The 17,790-nt window shown below is 45.2% G+C and overlaps 1 protein-coding gene across 2 annotated transcripts; it reads left to right on the forward strand.

Annotated features, from left to right (window-relative positions):
• Positions 1 to 1,356: 1,356 nt before the first annotated feature.
• On the forward strand, positions 1,357 to 17,452 carry LOC139386156 (inositol-trisphosphate 3-kinase C-like). Of its 2 annotated transcripts, none has more exons than XM_071131613.1 (7): positions 1,357 to 2,698; positions 12,386 to 12,485; positions 12,736 to 12,949; positions 13,600 to 13,804; positions 14,051 to 14,152; positions 14,283 to 14,354; positions 14,988 to 17,452. In XM_071131613.1, exons 1-7 carry the CDS (start codon positions 1,481 to 1,483, stop codon positions 15,195 to 15,197), a joined length of 2,121 nt encoding a protein of 706 aa, XP_070987714.1. In that variant the 5' UTR covers positions 1,357 to 1,480; the 3' UTR covers positions 15,198 to 17,452. The 2 variants fall into 2 exon arrangements, with proteins under 2 accessions (XP_070987714.1, XP_070987715.1); XM_071131614.1 differs by lacking the exon at positions 1,357 to 2,698 and adding an exon at positions 7,243 to 7,909.
• The last annotated feature ends 338 nt before the right edge of the window (positions 17,453 to 17,790 follow it).

Here is a 17,790-nt window from a genome sequence, read left to right on the forward strand (position 1 = left end):
AATTCTGAAACATCAATCCATGTGCGAGTCAGTGCCACATTTTCATTTGTGCCCAGATCAAAATGAAAGACAAGTTTAGGTTTTAATTCAGCAATGGTATGAAATTGGCTTTTTGAAGTGCAGTCTTTATTTAATTACTGATAGTCAATGCCGTCTTCGGTGTGCTTATCCCCCACTCCTATCAATAAAATAATATAATTTCCATACAAAAGTGTTACTGTGTGTGGAGGTTCAAATGCATTCTGTCGTATTTAAATGTGTGATAGGTATTTTAACATAAAACAAAGGTTTTACAAACAAAACAACATTTAATTAATAAACTATTGAATCAGTCATCTTCCGCAAACGATGTCGATGACTATGCAATCTTTGCGAGATGGAGGGAATCTGATTTCATTGGTCCTCAACTTGTGGCTCAGACTCTTCATTCAGGATAAATGGAGTTAGCCCGCCCTGAGTCAGGTTAGTTCTGAAGGATTCGTTGCCATCGAAATGTACCTGACTGAAAGGTGAGCCACTTTCGTGGTACTGGTTATCCCGAGTTGAACTCGAGAGTGGACCAAAGTTATCTCGGTCAAATTCTTTGCATGATCAATCAGCCAGCCATCTGCAGTGGCAGTACAGCAGTTACTGCGATGCGGCCTCCACAGATGTCAGAGCAAACATACTTTTTATGCTTCGCAGAGCTGCTGTGAAGGAAGTTGCCAAGGAAGTGAGTTTGTGTTTATACAGGACCTCACGCCCCCACATACCGTCAAAACAATTATGTCAACGCGGAGCTATACAGAGCACTTCGCATTGTTACAACATTTGAGGCACACAGCAATGTTGTATGGGTTGTATGGAGGTAGATTTGGCCTCCGCATGCCGCCAGGGGCTCAGCGAATTGCGTCACGCCCGCCATACGAATCCTCAGACCAAATGTTCAGATCATGCATACATTGGCTTTAACTCTTCAACCCTGATTTGTAGAATAGGGCTCTGAGCTCTGGCATAAACCATCTATCTCAAGCCAAACCAAACAGACTTGAGGCAACAATCCCAAGGCAAGAAACATGAGCAAAGCATTCGCCTCAAAAGGCACAGAAAAACAAAAAAAGCGTTCCTGTTTTACAGCCACATTAATTTTTGTTCACCCTCCACACAGACACAAATGTCACTTATCTCTTTAATGAAAGCAACATTGTGTACCTTATGACATTGTTTGGAGTTGTTTATTGAAATATCACATAGACCAGACCAAATGGAAAGCAGTAGACTAGCCTATGTTGTGTTTTTGCAAAATATTCTAAAACTGTTTTCATCTTTTTTTTCTTGCAGATATGGGACATTCAAACATGTGCCTATAATTGTCATTCATCATTGGCAACAATGAGTGGAGCACGTGACTCATGTGTTACTTTGCTGCACAGTGCGAATTGTTTCAAATTTGATACATCTTGGAAGGTGTGACTTGTGCGCTACTACTACCGTGTACAGAATGGGTCAAACGTGCTGTGGTCTCTCGTACTCCACCGCCGCTCCAGGCAAAGCGAAATGGAAACCAACAGAAACACCCAAACTACTCCCTATCCGCAGATTTACCCGTGAGGAGCGAAGGTGTGACCGGTTTTACAGGAATCGGATGAAAACGAAGCAGTTGCCTTCGCCAGGCACAGGTCAATCAGAGGTAGGGCTGGTAATAGGATCTAGAAATTCGGAAACCCTTCGTGGTAACGGGCGAGGGAAGTTGTTGAGAGGCCAGACTGAGTCGGAGGTAGTGGACCACACCGCCGAATACCCATCTGGAATTCATTATGAAAATATTCAGGCTCTCGACTGTGACGCTGTGAGCAAGGGAGCGGCCGACTCGTCCTTCGATGCGACGGGCTTGGAAACACGGTCCAGAGGATTCGACAGAACTCGCTGCGCAGTTACGCAGCGCAGCGGCCCAGAAACAACGGGAGAAGACCATGTCTGGAATGCCCCGGCTTGGGCCATGGAAAACAAACCATTCGGATTTGATAAACAGGGTGGGGTTGCCTCGGAGGTCAGCGGGGTATCGGGGGCTGTACAACCGGATGGTTCAGTCCATTGGCGCACATCTGGCAATGAGAATTTAAGACGGACCCTGGCATCACTGAGCTTGCGTTTGGACGAACCTCTGACAAACGGCGTGTCAGAACCGATAGGGTATGATTTACCCCACACAGAGGTAGAAATGACCAAATCTAACTCTCTCACTGCTTCCCGTGAGCCCGAAGCTGTCAGGAAAAATGATCAAAACAGTTGTTCAGTTGAGTCGGGGAACCAGGAGGACCCCTCGATCAACTCTCCAATACAGCCACACGGACAGGTCCAAAGTCCACTATGCAGCCAAAGTTTCCCCGGTACTATCCCAAAGCTTATTATAACCAGAGATCTAAGCCCCAGTCGGACCCAGGAAACACTAGATCCAAGGACCATGGGACTCGGAGTCGGTGGATCATCGCTGGGCCCACACGCCGATGATGAGTCCCCATGCTCGGACAGTGGCTGCGGAGGCTCCCCGGCGCTAATGCGCTTTCACAGAAAGCTCTCCAACTCGTCCTCCGCCGGCTGCTTGTCCTCCGCCTCGTCCTTTGAGGAGTCCGAGGATGACTTCAACGGCAGCGACATCGAGCCCAGCCTGTCCCCAGTCATATGCAACACGCTGGGCAGCCCAGACGAAAGCACGGGGGTAAGTGTGCCATATATATATATATATATATAATTATTGTGCGATAAATGCGGTGGAAAACTCTAGTCAGTAGACCATCTTATATTTAGTTGCATACAAAAACACACAGTAGGATTATGTTAAACTCCTTTGCTATAATCGGTCCTGAATGTTGGCTGGAAGTGCCAAAGATGGGCACATGCATATATATATATATATATATATATATATATATATATATATATATACACACAGGCCTATTTACTCTCTGTACACAAATAAATAAAGACTCCCGGGGATTTATTGGCTAAACTCTCTTTATTTGTGTAGCTTGCAGTGTATTCACAGTTAGTCAGCACCTCTACACAAGATAATTTCTCTGGGTGTATGCCAGCTCGTGCTTTTTATTAGGCTACTTTCTGTACACACACACACACACACACACACACACACGGTACAGTTGTATGCTCTCATGCTATTGATATAAGGCCAAGTCTTTTTTTTTCTTCTTTCATTTATGAGATGCACTATGATTAAAATGAGGTCCTAATGCGCAGAGCAGACCTTCACTGGTAATGTGTGTTCCAGCACCTCACTCCCATTTTGTTGACTTACAGACTGCATGTCAATAAAACAAACGCACTCAGTGTTAATTCCTCAATGTCAGTGTTTGTGTCAGACCTACTGACGTCTCACTCGGGTCACAAACACAAAGCCACCCAGGCCATGTGCTCCTACCGCAGGGGGTGTGGTGAATATTAGGTCAATGGCTGCGTCACGGGTATAATTTGTATTTTATTTTAAATGACCCTTGGAACACTTATGTATTTTTAGCCTGAAGGAGTTTGGCGTGCATATTGTATTTATGCATAGATCAGAAAGGATCAGTTAGGTGTAAACAATATGATGGAAATCGGCTGGCCTATCAGAGGGCCAGGTTAACTTTTGGTGTCTCTTACATAATACTCCTAAGCCAATGACTAGGGGGTTTTATTGGTGATCGGTGAACCTTTGACTCCTGAGTGACTCTTTACCCATGACCCCCAACCACTATGACCCTTGACTGTGATTATCACTAATGAGCTCGGCTCGATTAACACAGGGTCGTTTTCTGAACCTCGAGCTGTTCTTGTTTTGTCCCATGTATGATGCAGCTCTAACCTTCTTACAGTGGTACATTTATGGCGTTTCCCTCCCCAGTCGGAGGCCTTTGATGCGCCCTGACCAGAAATGCTTGGAATGACATGAGCTCAAAAACAGGATGTCTTTCCTGGAAATGGACCAATTGAAAATCAGGCAAGCTCTCTTCCTGAACAGGAATGGTGTGAATCCTGGAAGTCACCACCGAGAAAGACTGTGTGGAAGTACTAGAATTTCCACATGTTACATATCACCAACACACACACACACACGTTCTCTCTCTCCCTTTTACTTTCTGTCTCTCTCTGAGTGCATAATCAATGTGCCTTTGTTTGTGAGAGAAACTACTTCAGGAGGACATCTGTTCAGTCCTTGTTTGTTCATGTCTCTGAGAGGGAGATGGCCTTCCAAGTAACACATAATGACTGATCTATTTAGATGGCATTGATGTGTGATTCCAGTGAGTTTCTATGCTGTGTGTGAGTCAATGTGTGGTGAGAGTGAGCCTCCAGAAAATGTACCCAAACACCCTGAATTCAGCACTTAGCCATAGCTCTATCCCTTTGCTCAAATCAAATGTTATTGGTCACATACACATGGTTAGCAGATGTTAATGCGAGTGTAGCGAAATGTGCTTCTAGTTCCGACCATGCAGTAATATCTAACAAGTAATCTAACAATATCACAACAACTACCTTATACACACTAGTGTAAAGGAATGAATAAGAATATGTACATATGGATGAGCGATGACCAAACGGCATAGGCAAGATGCTGTAGATGGTATAGAGTACAGTTTATACATATGAGATGAGTAATGTAGGGTATGTAAACATTTATATAAAGTGGCATTGTTTAAAGTGACCAGTGATACATTTATTACATCCAATTTGTAATTATTAAAGTGGCTAGAGATTTGAGTCCGTATGTTGGCCGCGGCCACTCAATGTTAGTGATGGCTGTTTAACTGTCTGATGGCCTTACGATAGAAGCTGTTTTTCAACGTTTCCTACCTACGTTGTCTCGCTCTCTCTCTTTTCCTCACTACATTTGCTTTATCTCCGATTCGCTTTATCTTCTGCGAGTTCAGATATTTCCATATTTGCGCGTGTGTGTCATCCTTGTTAATGCATGAGTGTCGTCTGGGTGAAAGGGGGTTGGTCAGCAGTTCCCATCTTGTAGATCCCACACTACTGTTATGGTTGAATATCTGGAACAGAGGGAAGTACCGAGGAGTGAGTGACTGTACTAGGGCATCCATTTTGGATCTAGCTGGTGTGATACGGCATCACCGAGGAGTGTTGTCGGTGGTGGTAGTATTAGGGCCTTTGTTGTTATTGGCTTACTGTAGGCTTTCAAAGTGTGGCCAAACCAGTTGTTAAACCTTGTGCTCAATGATGTACCAAGTAGACACTTGCCTGCTCACACAAATACATATTCAGAGTTTAAGGCACACACTCACACACACTACACACACTGCCGTCACGCGTTCACAGCTCAGTGTGTCATGGAAAATTGGGCTGAAGGCAGTTGCGTTGCTAGGCGACATCATTGCCATATATGGCGCTGTTTCTCTTTTTTTTCATTTTCTCTCTCTCTCGGTCTGTATTTTGAATGTAACGTCTTGCATTATTCACATTACTTTTAACCTATTTCATAGTCTAATTTCTGCCTGCATCATCCCTTCATTTCTCTGACACTATCTTCCCCCCCGTCTAGCCTTGCACCACGGCATAAGGTTTTCCGCTGATTCACAGGCAGTGGAACAGAATGCAGAGGAAAATATAGATGAGTGGAGGAGTGATAAAGTACCCTCTCTAAACACACACACACACACACACACACACACACACACACACACACTACAATATACCCCACAACACATACCAGCTCATACAGGGCATGCTCCATGTGCACACACAAGAACCAACTCGTACACAAACTCCCGTTATGCAACTCACAATTGCCAACTTGCAGCACTCTCACACATATTTGTAAGTGTTCACAAAAGCATTAAAACACACATTTGTGTCAGACTTCTGTTTTTTTGTGTGTTGACTGGGCTGTGGTTGAGCTGTGCTCATGCCAAAGAGAGCAGAAGGGAGCAGATTTGATTTACATGTAAACAAGGCCTGAAAAAGAGCAGCATCACACCTAAAAGTAAGACCTCATCCAGCGATTTTAATTTACAATAAATAAAATTAAAAATTAAAAACTTTTCCTGTTGAAAAGTGATATCCCAAGATTTACTTAACAAAAGGTACATCTCAATAGGTGGTCCAGGTAAGTCATGCCATTGTGTGTGTGTGTGGGGGGGGGGGGCTTTCCTCTTTTGTTCTCTGTTGCGCCTCTATTGTTCCTCAAGCAAGGGGGAAGGCCATCAATCTGACATCACATATACCCATCTAGACTAACTCCTCGAATGGCCTACTCCTTGAAGTTTGCGGTTGTCTTTAAAAAAACACTATTTTACTCAATGTTTTTTATTTTTGTTTATTTTTTTACCATTTAGTACTTTACTGTATTTATACTTGGGATATCACTTTTCAACCAAATGTTTTTGTTTGTTGGAGGACGTCTTTAAAGACTACAGCACACTGGTGTTGTGAGCACTAAAACAGGGAGTACCCCCTTTGTAAATCAAACGCTTCATACCTCTCTCTCGCTGAGGGACAAAGAGGGACAGGACTGCGGGGGAAGGGTTTAGAGGGAGCTATAGGGGGAGTACTCTAGTGGATTTAAATTTTCTTTATTTAGTCCGGATAGTCCAATCAGTAACAATTGCCACTGTTTTCCAAGGAGTCCTGGGTTTGAGAGAGAAAGAGGGAAAGAAAACAGGGTTAGTGGTATTTGGAAATGTTGTTTTCCTCTGAATATCCAATCCAGTAATTCACTTTGGCTCCAGCATGATGACAAAGCAGAATTGGCTAAGTTAGGTAGATAGATGTCTTTTGCATTATACTCACACACTTCAAGGATTTTTGCCTTTTCCCCACTATTGCTCTCTCTCTCTTTCTCTCTCTCACTTGTCTCTCTGGATTTACATGAGTAAAATATGTGTGGATATTTTGAAAACCTTTTTATTTTCAATTTAGCTAACAGAGCAAAAAATGCTGTCTGCTGGTATTGAGGTAATTCCTGCAGGAACATGAAGTGTGGGAGAGCCATTGTCTTTACGCTATACTACTCAGCTATACTACCCCCGGAGCTAGTGTGGGAGACATCTCTCATAGAAGGTCCTTACACTACAGAAGTATATTTCCTGTGACTAGTATGTGTCGTCAAAAGCAGTGTAGACTAAAGAGGTATTACAGTCATGTATGTCACTAGGGACTCTGGGTTTCTGAGGACACCGGCTCAGTACAGGCTGATGGAGGGATTAGAGAAAGGGAGAGACTACTATAAACAGATTGTGAGAGGATGTCAGAAAGGCAGTTGGTGTGAGAGAGGACAGAAACTTGGAGAGGGAAAATTGAAAACCGGGGGGGGGCAGAGGTCATAATGAATTTGGAGGGAAAATTGAGCGTTAAGTTACAGATTAGTGAGAGAGCGGGAGGGAGAACAACGAGTTAAAGAGCGAGCCCGAGATGGGGAGAGAGAAGAGAATGTCATGTAGGGAGACAGTGGTACAGTAAGAGGGTGACAAAATGCGTCTGAGAAGACCGAGACGAGTTGGTGTTAAAGATAAGGCAGTGAGAGAGGGGGAGGGCTCAGTGGGAGAGGGATTATAGTGTAACCTCATATGAGAGGGGAGGTTCACCAGAACACAAGTTAACAAAGCCAGGCAATTCCATTGGTTGACTGCTAATGCTGCAGGGCTAACTGGGGGACAGACAGCTTCTATCAGTCAGAGGTAAGGCTAAATGCTCGTGCTAGGCTAACAGTGACATACAGAGAGAGGGGCAAGGCTAAATGCTAACCCCGCTAGGCTAACTGAGGGACAGTCTGATGGAGCGCCGGACGCTCGTGGAGGTCACGTTTGGAGACCCTGTGCGGAGTGTGTGGGACTGGCTACGCTCTCACTTCCTCTCTGTGTCTGTGTGTGCCTGTGTCAGCGCCGGGCTGCTGCTCCACTACTGCGCCGTCTGCCAGGTAAGAGATGAGACACAGATTAGATTTACTATTGGGAAGAGCTGAGATGGGAGATGAATGTCAACAGGTGAGGGCAGGCTTAGATCCAGTACATTAGACACTGGGTGGTTTTGATTGGCTGAAAGCCGTGGTATTTCAGACTGTATACCACAGGTATGACAAAACAGATTTTTTAAAACTATTTTAATTACTACATTGGTAACCAGTTTAAAATAGCAATAAGGCACCACAGGGTTTGTGGTATATGGCCAATATACAACGGCTAAGGGCTGTATCCAGGCACTCCGCGTTGCCGTGGTATATTGGCCATATACCCCCCGCCCCCCCGGGCCTTTTAACATAAGTATGGTATAGCTAGGAGGTGAAGTCAGATGACCCTGGCCTTCTAAAGTCATAGATATAATATACTTAGGTGTGGACAGGGGAAGACTGTCTCTGTCCATGTGGGAATGGACGTGGTCAGGACCACATTGTCGAGCGTCGCCAATACAAATGCCACAAGTAGAGCCGACGTGATTCCTTACTCGACTTGTCAGAGAGGCATGTTTGTTCCACATAGCGTATTTATACCTGAACATTCCACAGCGGGCCCCTGTTGTAAATCCAGTATATAAGGCTGCCTTTCTCTCTAGGAGTAGCCATGAGGTGGGCAGGTACACAGTATCTCCTCTCTCTGGTATGCGTGTAGTCGCTGCTACAGACCCTGTCCTATCTAGTTGAGGCAGGTATCTACAGGCGAGTTAGATCATCCTCCTTCAGAGAGAAATACATCTACTCTGGCATGAGCTAATATGGACGGGTCTGTAGGCCGGGTCAGGTGTGTATTGGCTCTATTAGGTCCAACACCATCAGACTTGGTCTTTTATTTGACCGGGTTTGTGACACCTAGGAGTTGTCTTTTTATTAGGAAAAGCTGTAGTCATGTCATGGGTGTTTTTTTTAATAAGGTGCTCTGCTCTCTGGGCTAAGGCGGTGGGAAGCCAGGGGGGATTTATGATGATGGCTGCTGGCCGAATAGACATCGGGGCTGTAGGCCAGAGCTTCACAGCCGTTTTTTTTTTTTTTTTTTTTGCCTCATTGCCAGAACAGAGCTTTTCTGTTCCTCTTGCAGACAACACTGATGTCGAGAATGTCACTACTGACGTGTGTGTGTGTGTTTCATGGCTGCTATCTTCGTGACAGGGGCCAGACACATTCCAAGAGTGTGGTGTAGGATGAAGGGAAGAAAAGGAGGAGGAAGGGGCCAAAGGGACAGAGCCCTGCTGTTAATAGTGGAGTAGAGCCCTGCTGTTAATAGTGGAGTAGAGCCCTGCTGTTAATAGTGGAGTAGAGCCCTGCTGTTAATAGTGGAGTAGAGGGGGATTAGGATGACAGTGGGAAGCAGTGAGTGAAGGCAGGAGAATGAGAGAGAGAGAGAGACTTTGAGAAAGGGAAAAGTATGGGGATTACGAAAAGGAGAAGTGAGGGCAGAGTTTGGGCAAGAATGGGGGAATGAGAAAGAAGATAAAGTGAGAGGTTCCATGTCACCAGTCCCCTCTCCAGGGTCAGTCAGGTCAGGTAATAATGAAGGAGATGGGAGGATGGGGGGTGAAATCTAATAGAGGGGACTGAGTTACATCTGCCCCCCCCACCCCCCCGGCCTTTCATTAAGCTGTCTGGCCTGAACTGCAGGTGGGAGATAAACAAGTGGATGAGAGGGAGGAGTGAAAGAGGAGAAGATAGCCGTTTTAGAAGGGGTATAGACCCCCTGGAGTGGCACCCAATGCTCAGCTCAGAGAGAGAGGATGATAGATGAAGTGATTGGCTTAGCTGAACGCACAGGTAGATATCTATAGCTGTAAGGTGACTCGGCAACAGGATCTAAGATAGGATAAACAGAGTAGCAGCAGCTTGCATGTGAGTGGGGGTGTAGAGTCAGTATATTATGTACGAGTGAGCAAATGGAGTGACCATGTATGTGAGTGTGTGTTGGAGTGACCGTGTGTGAGTGTGCATAGAGACAGTGCAAATACAGTCCGTGTAGCTATTTTGTTAGCGATTTATCAATCGTATTGCTTGGGGATAGAAGCTGTTCAAGAGCCTGTTGTCTGACTTGATGCACTGGGACCTCTTGCCGTGCGGTAGCAGAGAAAACGGTCTATGGGTTGGGCGGTTGGAGTCTTTGACTGTTTCCTGTAGTCCACGATCAGCTCCTTGGTCTTGCTGACGTTGAGGGAGAGGTTGTTGCTCCGGCACCACACTGTCAGGTCCTCCTCCCCGTAGGCTGACTCATCGTCGCCGGTGATCAGGCCTACCACTGTTGTCGCTAGCGAACTCGGTAATGGTATTGGATTCGTGTGTGTGTGGCCACCTACTCGTGGGTGAACAGGAAGTACAGGAAGGGACTAAGAACACGCCCCTGTGTTAAGGGTCAGCGTGGTGGACGTGATGTTGCCTACCCTCACCACCTGGGGTCGGCCTGTCAGGAAGCCCAGGATCCAGTTGCAGAGGGACGTGTTCAGACCCAGAGTCCTAAGCTTGGTGACAAGCTTGGAGGTGGATAATGGTGTTGAACGCTGAGCTGTAGTCGGTGAACAGCATTCTCACACGGTTATTCCTCTGATCCAGGTGGGCGAGGGCAGTGTGAAGAGCAATTGAGATTGTGTCATCTATGAATCTGTTGGGGGCGGTATGCAAATTGGAGTGAGTGGGATGGTGGAGGTGGTGTGAGCCTTAACCAGCCTTTCAAAGAACTTGATGATTACAGAAGTGAGTGCTACATGGCGGTAGTCATTGTGGCAGGAAGCCTTAGAGTTCGTCGAAACAGGGATGATGGTGGTCACCTTAAAACATGTCTGTCGGGATTACAGACTGGGACAAGGAGAGGTTGAAAATTGTGAGTGTGTATGTGTCGTCTGCGCCGAGGCAAGGGTTATGTTTGGGTTAAGCTGGTAAAGAGCTTTGGAGCTCGGAAGTCTCTGTTGGCATTGACTAGCCACGGGACTCTGACGACTAGGTTTACAGGCCTCCTCTGTCTCTGTTCTTTACCATGCATTCAGTATCCACAAAGTGTCTCACAGTAGGAGTGTTGATTTAGGATCAGTTTGCCTTTTTAGATAATAATGAATAAGATTTATATATTTTTTATTTAACCTCAATTTAACTAGGAAAGTCAGTTAAGAACAAATTCTTATTTACAATGATGGCCTACCCCGGCCAAACCCGGACCATACTGGGCCAATTTTGCGTCGCCCTATTGGACTCCCAATCACGGCCGGATGTGATTCAGCTTGGATTCGAACCAGGGACTGCAGTGTGACGCCTCTTGCACTGAGATGCACTGCCTTAGACCGCTGCGCCACTCGGGAGCCCTGGACAGATCCTAGATCAGCACTCCTATTCTGAGATACATTTTATGAATAGTCTTTTTTTGAAATTAATACTCTCTTTCCTCACTCTGTATACAGCACAAAGTCACAGCAGTCCAGTAGAAAGAATGTGTGAGTCGGGCAGACAGACAAACATGGTCTGGGTTTGTTTGGTTGTGCTGGGCTGTAGTGGGGCGTGCATTCTTTCGCAGACTGGGGATTGTTAATGATCATTAAAGACTGGTTTATGATGCACTGTCCTTCCACTGAATTACTTCTTTGATGAGGACCTCTGCCTTCCCTCTTCTTTCTCTTGTCTCTTTTCTCAAACATGTTGTCTTCCCTACCTTTTGCGCTCTCCTTCTGCCTCTCTATCTGTGTCTCTGTCCCTATCTCTCTCGCTGTCTCTCTTTCCCTTTCTCTCTCTCCCTCGTGTGAATTCCCACACACATACAGTATCATGTCCTAGTCAGTGACGTGTGTGTATAATCAATGCTGTGTATGTTCTCCTCTGCTTGCTTGCGTCAAAGGCCCTTGCATAGTGACCTTGCTGTATTTTTCCAATAAAGATAAATAAAGAACTCTACACACACACTCACTGCACGTACACACATTCACAAATACCCAAGCAGACTCGCAGCAAACCCACACACTCCCACACCTACTCAATCAAACTCACACAGTGTTCCTTGTGTAGGCCAGGGGCGGTGTGTTTTGTTATTATTATATATATTTTTTTTACTGTGGAACCAGTGTGACGGTTCTGGTCAATGTTTTGCGAATGGGGGCTGTGAGGAACGTTGTGTACCTGGCCTTGGCTCAAGCGGGCTGGGACTTCTTTCTCTCTCTCTCTCTCTCTCTCTCTGATTCTGCAGAAATGTCTCTCTCTCTCTGATTCTGCAGAAATGTCTCTGTGTGGTATGTGTCTTTTTTAGATCCTTTTGTTTTCAAACTATTTTGACCAACCTCTCAAATGGTCTTATGACCCACTGATAAGCGAGACGACATGTTCTATCCAGGTGTCTGCTGTGGCCCGAGTAGGAATGAGTCTGGACGACCACATGTTTAAACCACTAGTTTAGCTGACTGGTGGTGTGTGTAACCCATTTTGTTGCTGCTCTCCTTCCAGACCAAGCAGTGGCAGAAGCTGAAAACTATGGTGCACTGGTCTCCCTTCGTTGTGTCCTTTAAGAAGCGCTATCCCTGGGTGCAGCTCGCCGGGCATGCAGGTATACACCTCTCTCTCTTTCTCTCTTTCTCTCTCCTTCTCCCTCTCTCCCTCTCCCTCTCTTTCTCCTTCTCCTTCTCTCTTCTCTTCTCTTCTCTCTTTCTCTCTTCTCTCTTCTCTCTTTCTCTCTTTCTCTCTTTCTTCTTCTCTCTTCTTCTCTCTTTCTTTCTCTCTCTGTGTGTTTCTCTGTCCCCGCTGACCTCTTTCTTTCACACATTCTCTCTGGTCTCTCTCTCTCCTCTGTCTCGTAGGTAACTTCCAGGCGGGGGAGTATGGGCGTTTGTTGAAGCGCTACTGTGAGTGTGAGCAGCTGTGCCTGTCGAAGCTGATGGGGGACACTCTGCGGCCGTATGTCCCTGGCTACTACGGCGTGGTGCAGAGGAACGAACAGGACTACAACCTAATGGACGACCTCCTGGCTGACTTTGACTCTCCCTCCATCATGGACTGCAAGATGGGCAGCAGGTGAGAGACGGGGGGAAGAGTTTGTATTTTTTAAATGTATTATTATTTATTTTTTACCCCACTTTTCTCCCCAATTTAAATCTTGTCTCATCGCTGCAACTCCCCAACGGGCTCGGGAGGCGAAGGTCTAGTCACGTGTCCTCCGAAACATGACCCTCCTAACCGCGCTCCTTAACACCCGCCCTCTTAATCCGGAAGCCAGCCGCACCAACGTGTCGGAGGAAACACCGTTCAACTGACTACCGATGTCAGCCTGCAGGTGCCCGGCCCACCACAAGGAGTCGCTAGAGCACCCCTGGCCAAACCCTCCCCTAACCCGGGCGACGCTGGGCCAATTGTACGCTGAACTTTGGGACTCCCGATCACGACCAATTGTGATACAGCCCGGGATTGAACATGGGTCTGTAGTGATGCCTCTAGCACTGCGATGATGTGCCTTAGCCCGCTGCGGCACTTGGGAGGCCCCGAGTTAGGTGTTTCCAGTACTGAGCTGGAAAATAATAGGCAGAATCTACCACACACTCAAAACCGATTTAGTGAAGGTCCAGGAGGCAAGAAAGTAGCTGAGCTTTCAGTCATCACTATTGTTGGATAACTTCGCTGTTAGATAACGAGCTGGCCCTCTAACCCTGTCTTCCCTGTCCTATCAGGACTTACCTGGAGGAGGAGCTACTGAAGGCCAGGGAGCATCCGCGGCTCCGCAGGGACATGTATGAGAAGATGGTGGCCGTGGACCCCGGGGCCCCTACGGATCAGGAGAGAGCCCAACAAGGCATCCTGAAGCCCAGATACATGCAGTGGAGAGAAACCCTCAGCTCCACTGCCACCCTGGGCTTCCGCATCGAGGGCATCAAGGTCAGGGGGAACACTGGGTTCAACTGGGGGTCAAAATAGTAGTTTTAAGAAAAAAAAGTTGTTTTTCAAATGTATGTGCACAGTAACTTGTTCCAGGTCACAATAATGAGACAAGGAAATGGGTATGATGGATCCGCACTCAAAAAGATGTCACATAAAGCTTACTTCATATTTTATTTAAAATGTTTATTTTCACTGCATCAATAACGAGACTAAATACTGTTGTTTGTCATTTGTGCTGTGCAGAGAGCAGACGGGACGTGTAACACCAACTTTAAGACGACCAAACACAGAGAGCAGGTCATGCAGGCCCTGGGAGACTTTGTGGATGGGAACATTCAGATCCTGGTATGTGTTTCTAGAGGGACATTTAGTCGGGTGGCACATAAGGGAACTTGAGTTCTAGGGGAGCTACTCAGACCCTTCAGATTGACTGTCTGTTTGACTGTTTGTCTCCCCTTTCTCCTCTCTCTGGTAGAAACTCTACCTGCAACGTCTGAAAGAGCTGCGATCCGTGCTGGAGAAATCCCAGTTCTTCAGAACACATGAGGTAACACACACACAAACGCCATTGTACTCTGCTTTACTTACAGGCAATAAATTAAGGCAATATTTACAGTAACGTTTGGTATGATTACTTTCCCTCAACAAACCTCTTTGCTGGGTTATGATTCAATGTAATTGATATGAACATGATCCAAATTCCTTATTAAAGCTGCAATATGCAACTTTTTGGGCTACCTGACCAAATTCACATAGAAATGTGAGTTAAAGATCTGTCATCCTCATTGAAAGCAAGTCTAAGAAGCAGAAGATCTGTTCTATGTGCCCTAATCATTTTTACATTTAAAAAAAAATGTAACCTTTAACTAGGCACCTCAGTTAAGAACAAATTCTTATTTACAATGACGGCCTAGCACGGCCAAACCCTAAACCTCTTTTACTTTCAGTTTTGTACACCAGCTTCAAACAGCTTTAAATACAATATTTTTGGTTATGGAAAATATATTTGAAAGTGGTTTAGATGGTACAATGATTCTGTACACTATACATGCTTGTTTTGTCACAATCTGAAATTAGGCGAACTATTAGAATTTTAGCAACCAGGAAATGGTGGAGCGATTTCTGCGTAGTGCATCTTTAAAACACTCGCACTGAACTCGACTGTCCTGTTTTCTCCCAGGTGGTGGGCAGCTCCCTGCTGTTTGTGCATGATGCGTCGGGGCAGGCCCGTGTGTGGATGATAGACTTTGGGAAGACGGTGCCCCTGCCTGCCCTCCTCACCCTGGACCACCGGACCCCCTGGATGGAGGGCAACCACGAGGATGGCTACCTGTGGGGTCTGGACAATCTCATAGACATTCTCAGTACCATGCTCCCCCCCAGCCCTTGAGAGAGGGAGAGGGCCGTGTGAGAGAGAACAAAGGGATGGCCTGGAAGAGGGAGAAAAAGAGGATGGAGAGAACACTCTCATCTTTGTCAGAGCAGAGGATGTAGTTGGGGACGAACAGATGGAACTGGTCATTACCCAAACTAGATGTGACACTGGAGAGATGAAGGGAAAGGACGATGACCGCGAAAGAGAGCGAGGGAGCACACGGAGCATGGTGGACAGAGTGAGGAAACCTGTCCACACAACCAGTGGTGTGTCATCCCTCATCAACTTCTCTCATTATAAGAGCTATGACGTCAACTATCACTGACACACACACACACACACACACACACACACACACTACCTTCATATTATCACAAGTATGATGATAATGTACTGGACGTTTCCAATGGGATATATCCTCCTCAAGTGACCTTAGAGGAGCAATGTTTTATTTTCACTATGGACCACTTGACTTTATGCTTTTAAAACTATTTTATATATATATATGTCAACACTAGAAACACTGGAAAAACATGTATATTTTTCAACTTTATCCGGTGCTCAGCCTTTTAATGTAAATACATTGTATTTTGTATTTAATTTGTTTGCCTTCACAAATAGCCTCTTTACTCTTTGTACTTTTTTTCTGTGCCTAGATAGTTTTTTGTTGTTTTTTTGAATCATTCCAAAGTTTGCTGGAGAGTTAACCCAAAGTATGAACTGATGTCTGTAACATATATTTTTTTTTTCTATGGTGAAAACTGGAGGTTGTTGTTGATTAGTCTGACCCGCGTGGTGTCTGATTGGCGGAGTTGACCCAGCAGATAAACTAACAGTGATTCCCAACCAGGGGTACTAGGACCCCTGGGTGTACTTGGTCTATACACAGGGGGTACTTGAGAAGACTCCGGAGACCATAGGACTACTGGTAAAATGCACACGAGGGGGTACTTCAGGGGTACTCTGGGCAGAGCAACGTTCAGTTGGTGGTACGGTAACCTGAAAAAGGTTGGGAACCACTGAACTAACAGATGGGATAAACGTTTTTTCTTCTTTAATTTCCCTCCTAGTGGGCACATGCCTTGGTGGTCACGATAACTAGACTGTATTGCACAAATGGGTACCTCACAAAAGCCATTGAACAAAACTAGTCCTGCCTGTGTGTCCCTGAATATGGATTCACTCTGGTGTCCCGGGTTCTTTATAAGCAAACTATTTTCTGGTGAGTGGCAGTTGACTCATCTGTATAATTGTGATCATTATTCCTTTAGTTCAATGATACTTACTTTTTCTGAGATGGGTAACGATTGGCCTGACAACTGACATTACTAGTTGAACAAGTCACCTGAAACTGGAATGAATGAGCTACTGATTCTTATGACACGTTCATCCACACGTCAGACTTTAATGTGAATCTGATTTAATATAGAATCATTGCTATCAAAGACGACATTGTGGTGACTTTTTTTTTCTTCTAATTGAAGGCGGGTTCTGCATCTGCCCTTGTTTTGGTACACTTTTTTTCTTTTGAGATAATGTTGGTTTAACACTGCCATTCCTCTGTAAGTTTAGATATAAATATGCAAACACAAACTCACATAATGACAGTCGTCAGTTTTTTTTATTTTTTAATGCGTTTCTGCCAGTGACTGTATTTGACACCTTTTCTGAACGGTGTCAGGTCTTGTGTCTCTGGATTTGTAGATCTGTCAGGCAACATTCCCATCCAAGTCTCACTCCATATTCTTCAACAGAGTCCGACAACACAGTTTGTGTGTTTGTGGTGTGAGCAGATTTCTCTAGCTGGGAAATAGAGGGGTTCTGTATGTGACCGATTATGTGACTGTCAGCATTGACATCGCCGAACTGGAATCCTGTTTCTACTGTTGACATCTCGCAAATATTCCACACCATAAAAAGCACACATTCTGGAAGTATATATATATATTCTGGAACAATGTATTGTTTACAAAGTATGTCTTTACGTACCATGTATCCTCTTCTTGATCTTAACCTGACTGTTACCAGCTTTCGGACTGCTTGGGTTGTTGTGTGTGGCTGAGAGCTGGACTGTGTATTAAGGGTAGGCCTAAGATGTATATTTTATAGTTTGGGTAAGCCCTTCCGCTGTGCTGTACTTCATGAGACCGTGCATTACAAGATGCTGGGGCACAACAAATATGAATGTTAAGAGGATTGAGACGGGTCCTTGCTCTCTTTGTCTAGAATACCATTGATTGCAATAAACTGGAACTAAGCTCAAGTCTTTCTAATCTGAAACCCCTCGTCTCCACATTACTCAACACAACTTATCGGAAGTATGAATCGTATTGGTGGAAAGGGTTTTTACATTCCCCTACGCATGTATTTGGATAGTGAAGCAAATGTACTTTTAAATGTGTCTCTATACTCCTGCATTTAAAAAATACATTGACATGCTGTTTCATGTTAGGCGATAGTACAGAATATCAGCTTTATTTGATGGTATTTCCATACATATGTTTTACCATTTGGAAATGGAAGCACTAAGTATCAAGTCCCCCCCCCCCCCCCATTTCAAGAAGTAATAAGTATTGAGAAATTCACTGTGTAATCGAGTAGGCAAAAC

The sequence above is a fragment of the Oncorhynchus clarkii genome, chromosome 27, assembly GCF_045791955.1.
Source record: "Oncorhynchus clarkii lewisi isolate Uvic-CL-2024 chromosome 27, UVic_Ocla_1.0, whole genome shotgun sequence".
Taxonomy (NCBI): domain Eukaryota; kingdom Metazoa; phylum Chordata; class Actinopteri; order Salmoniformes; family Salmonidae; genus Oncorhynchus; species Oncorhynchus clarkii.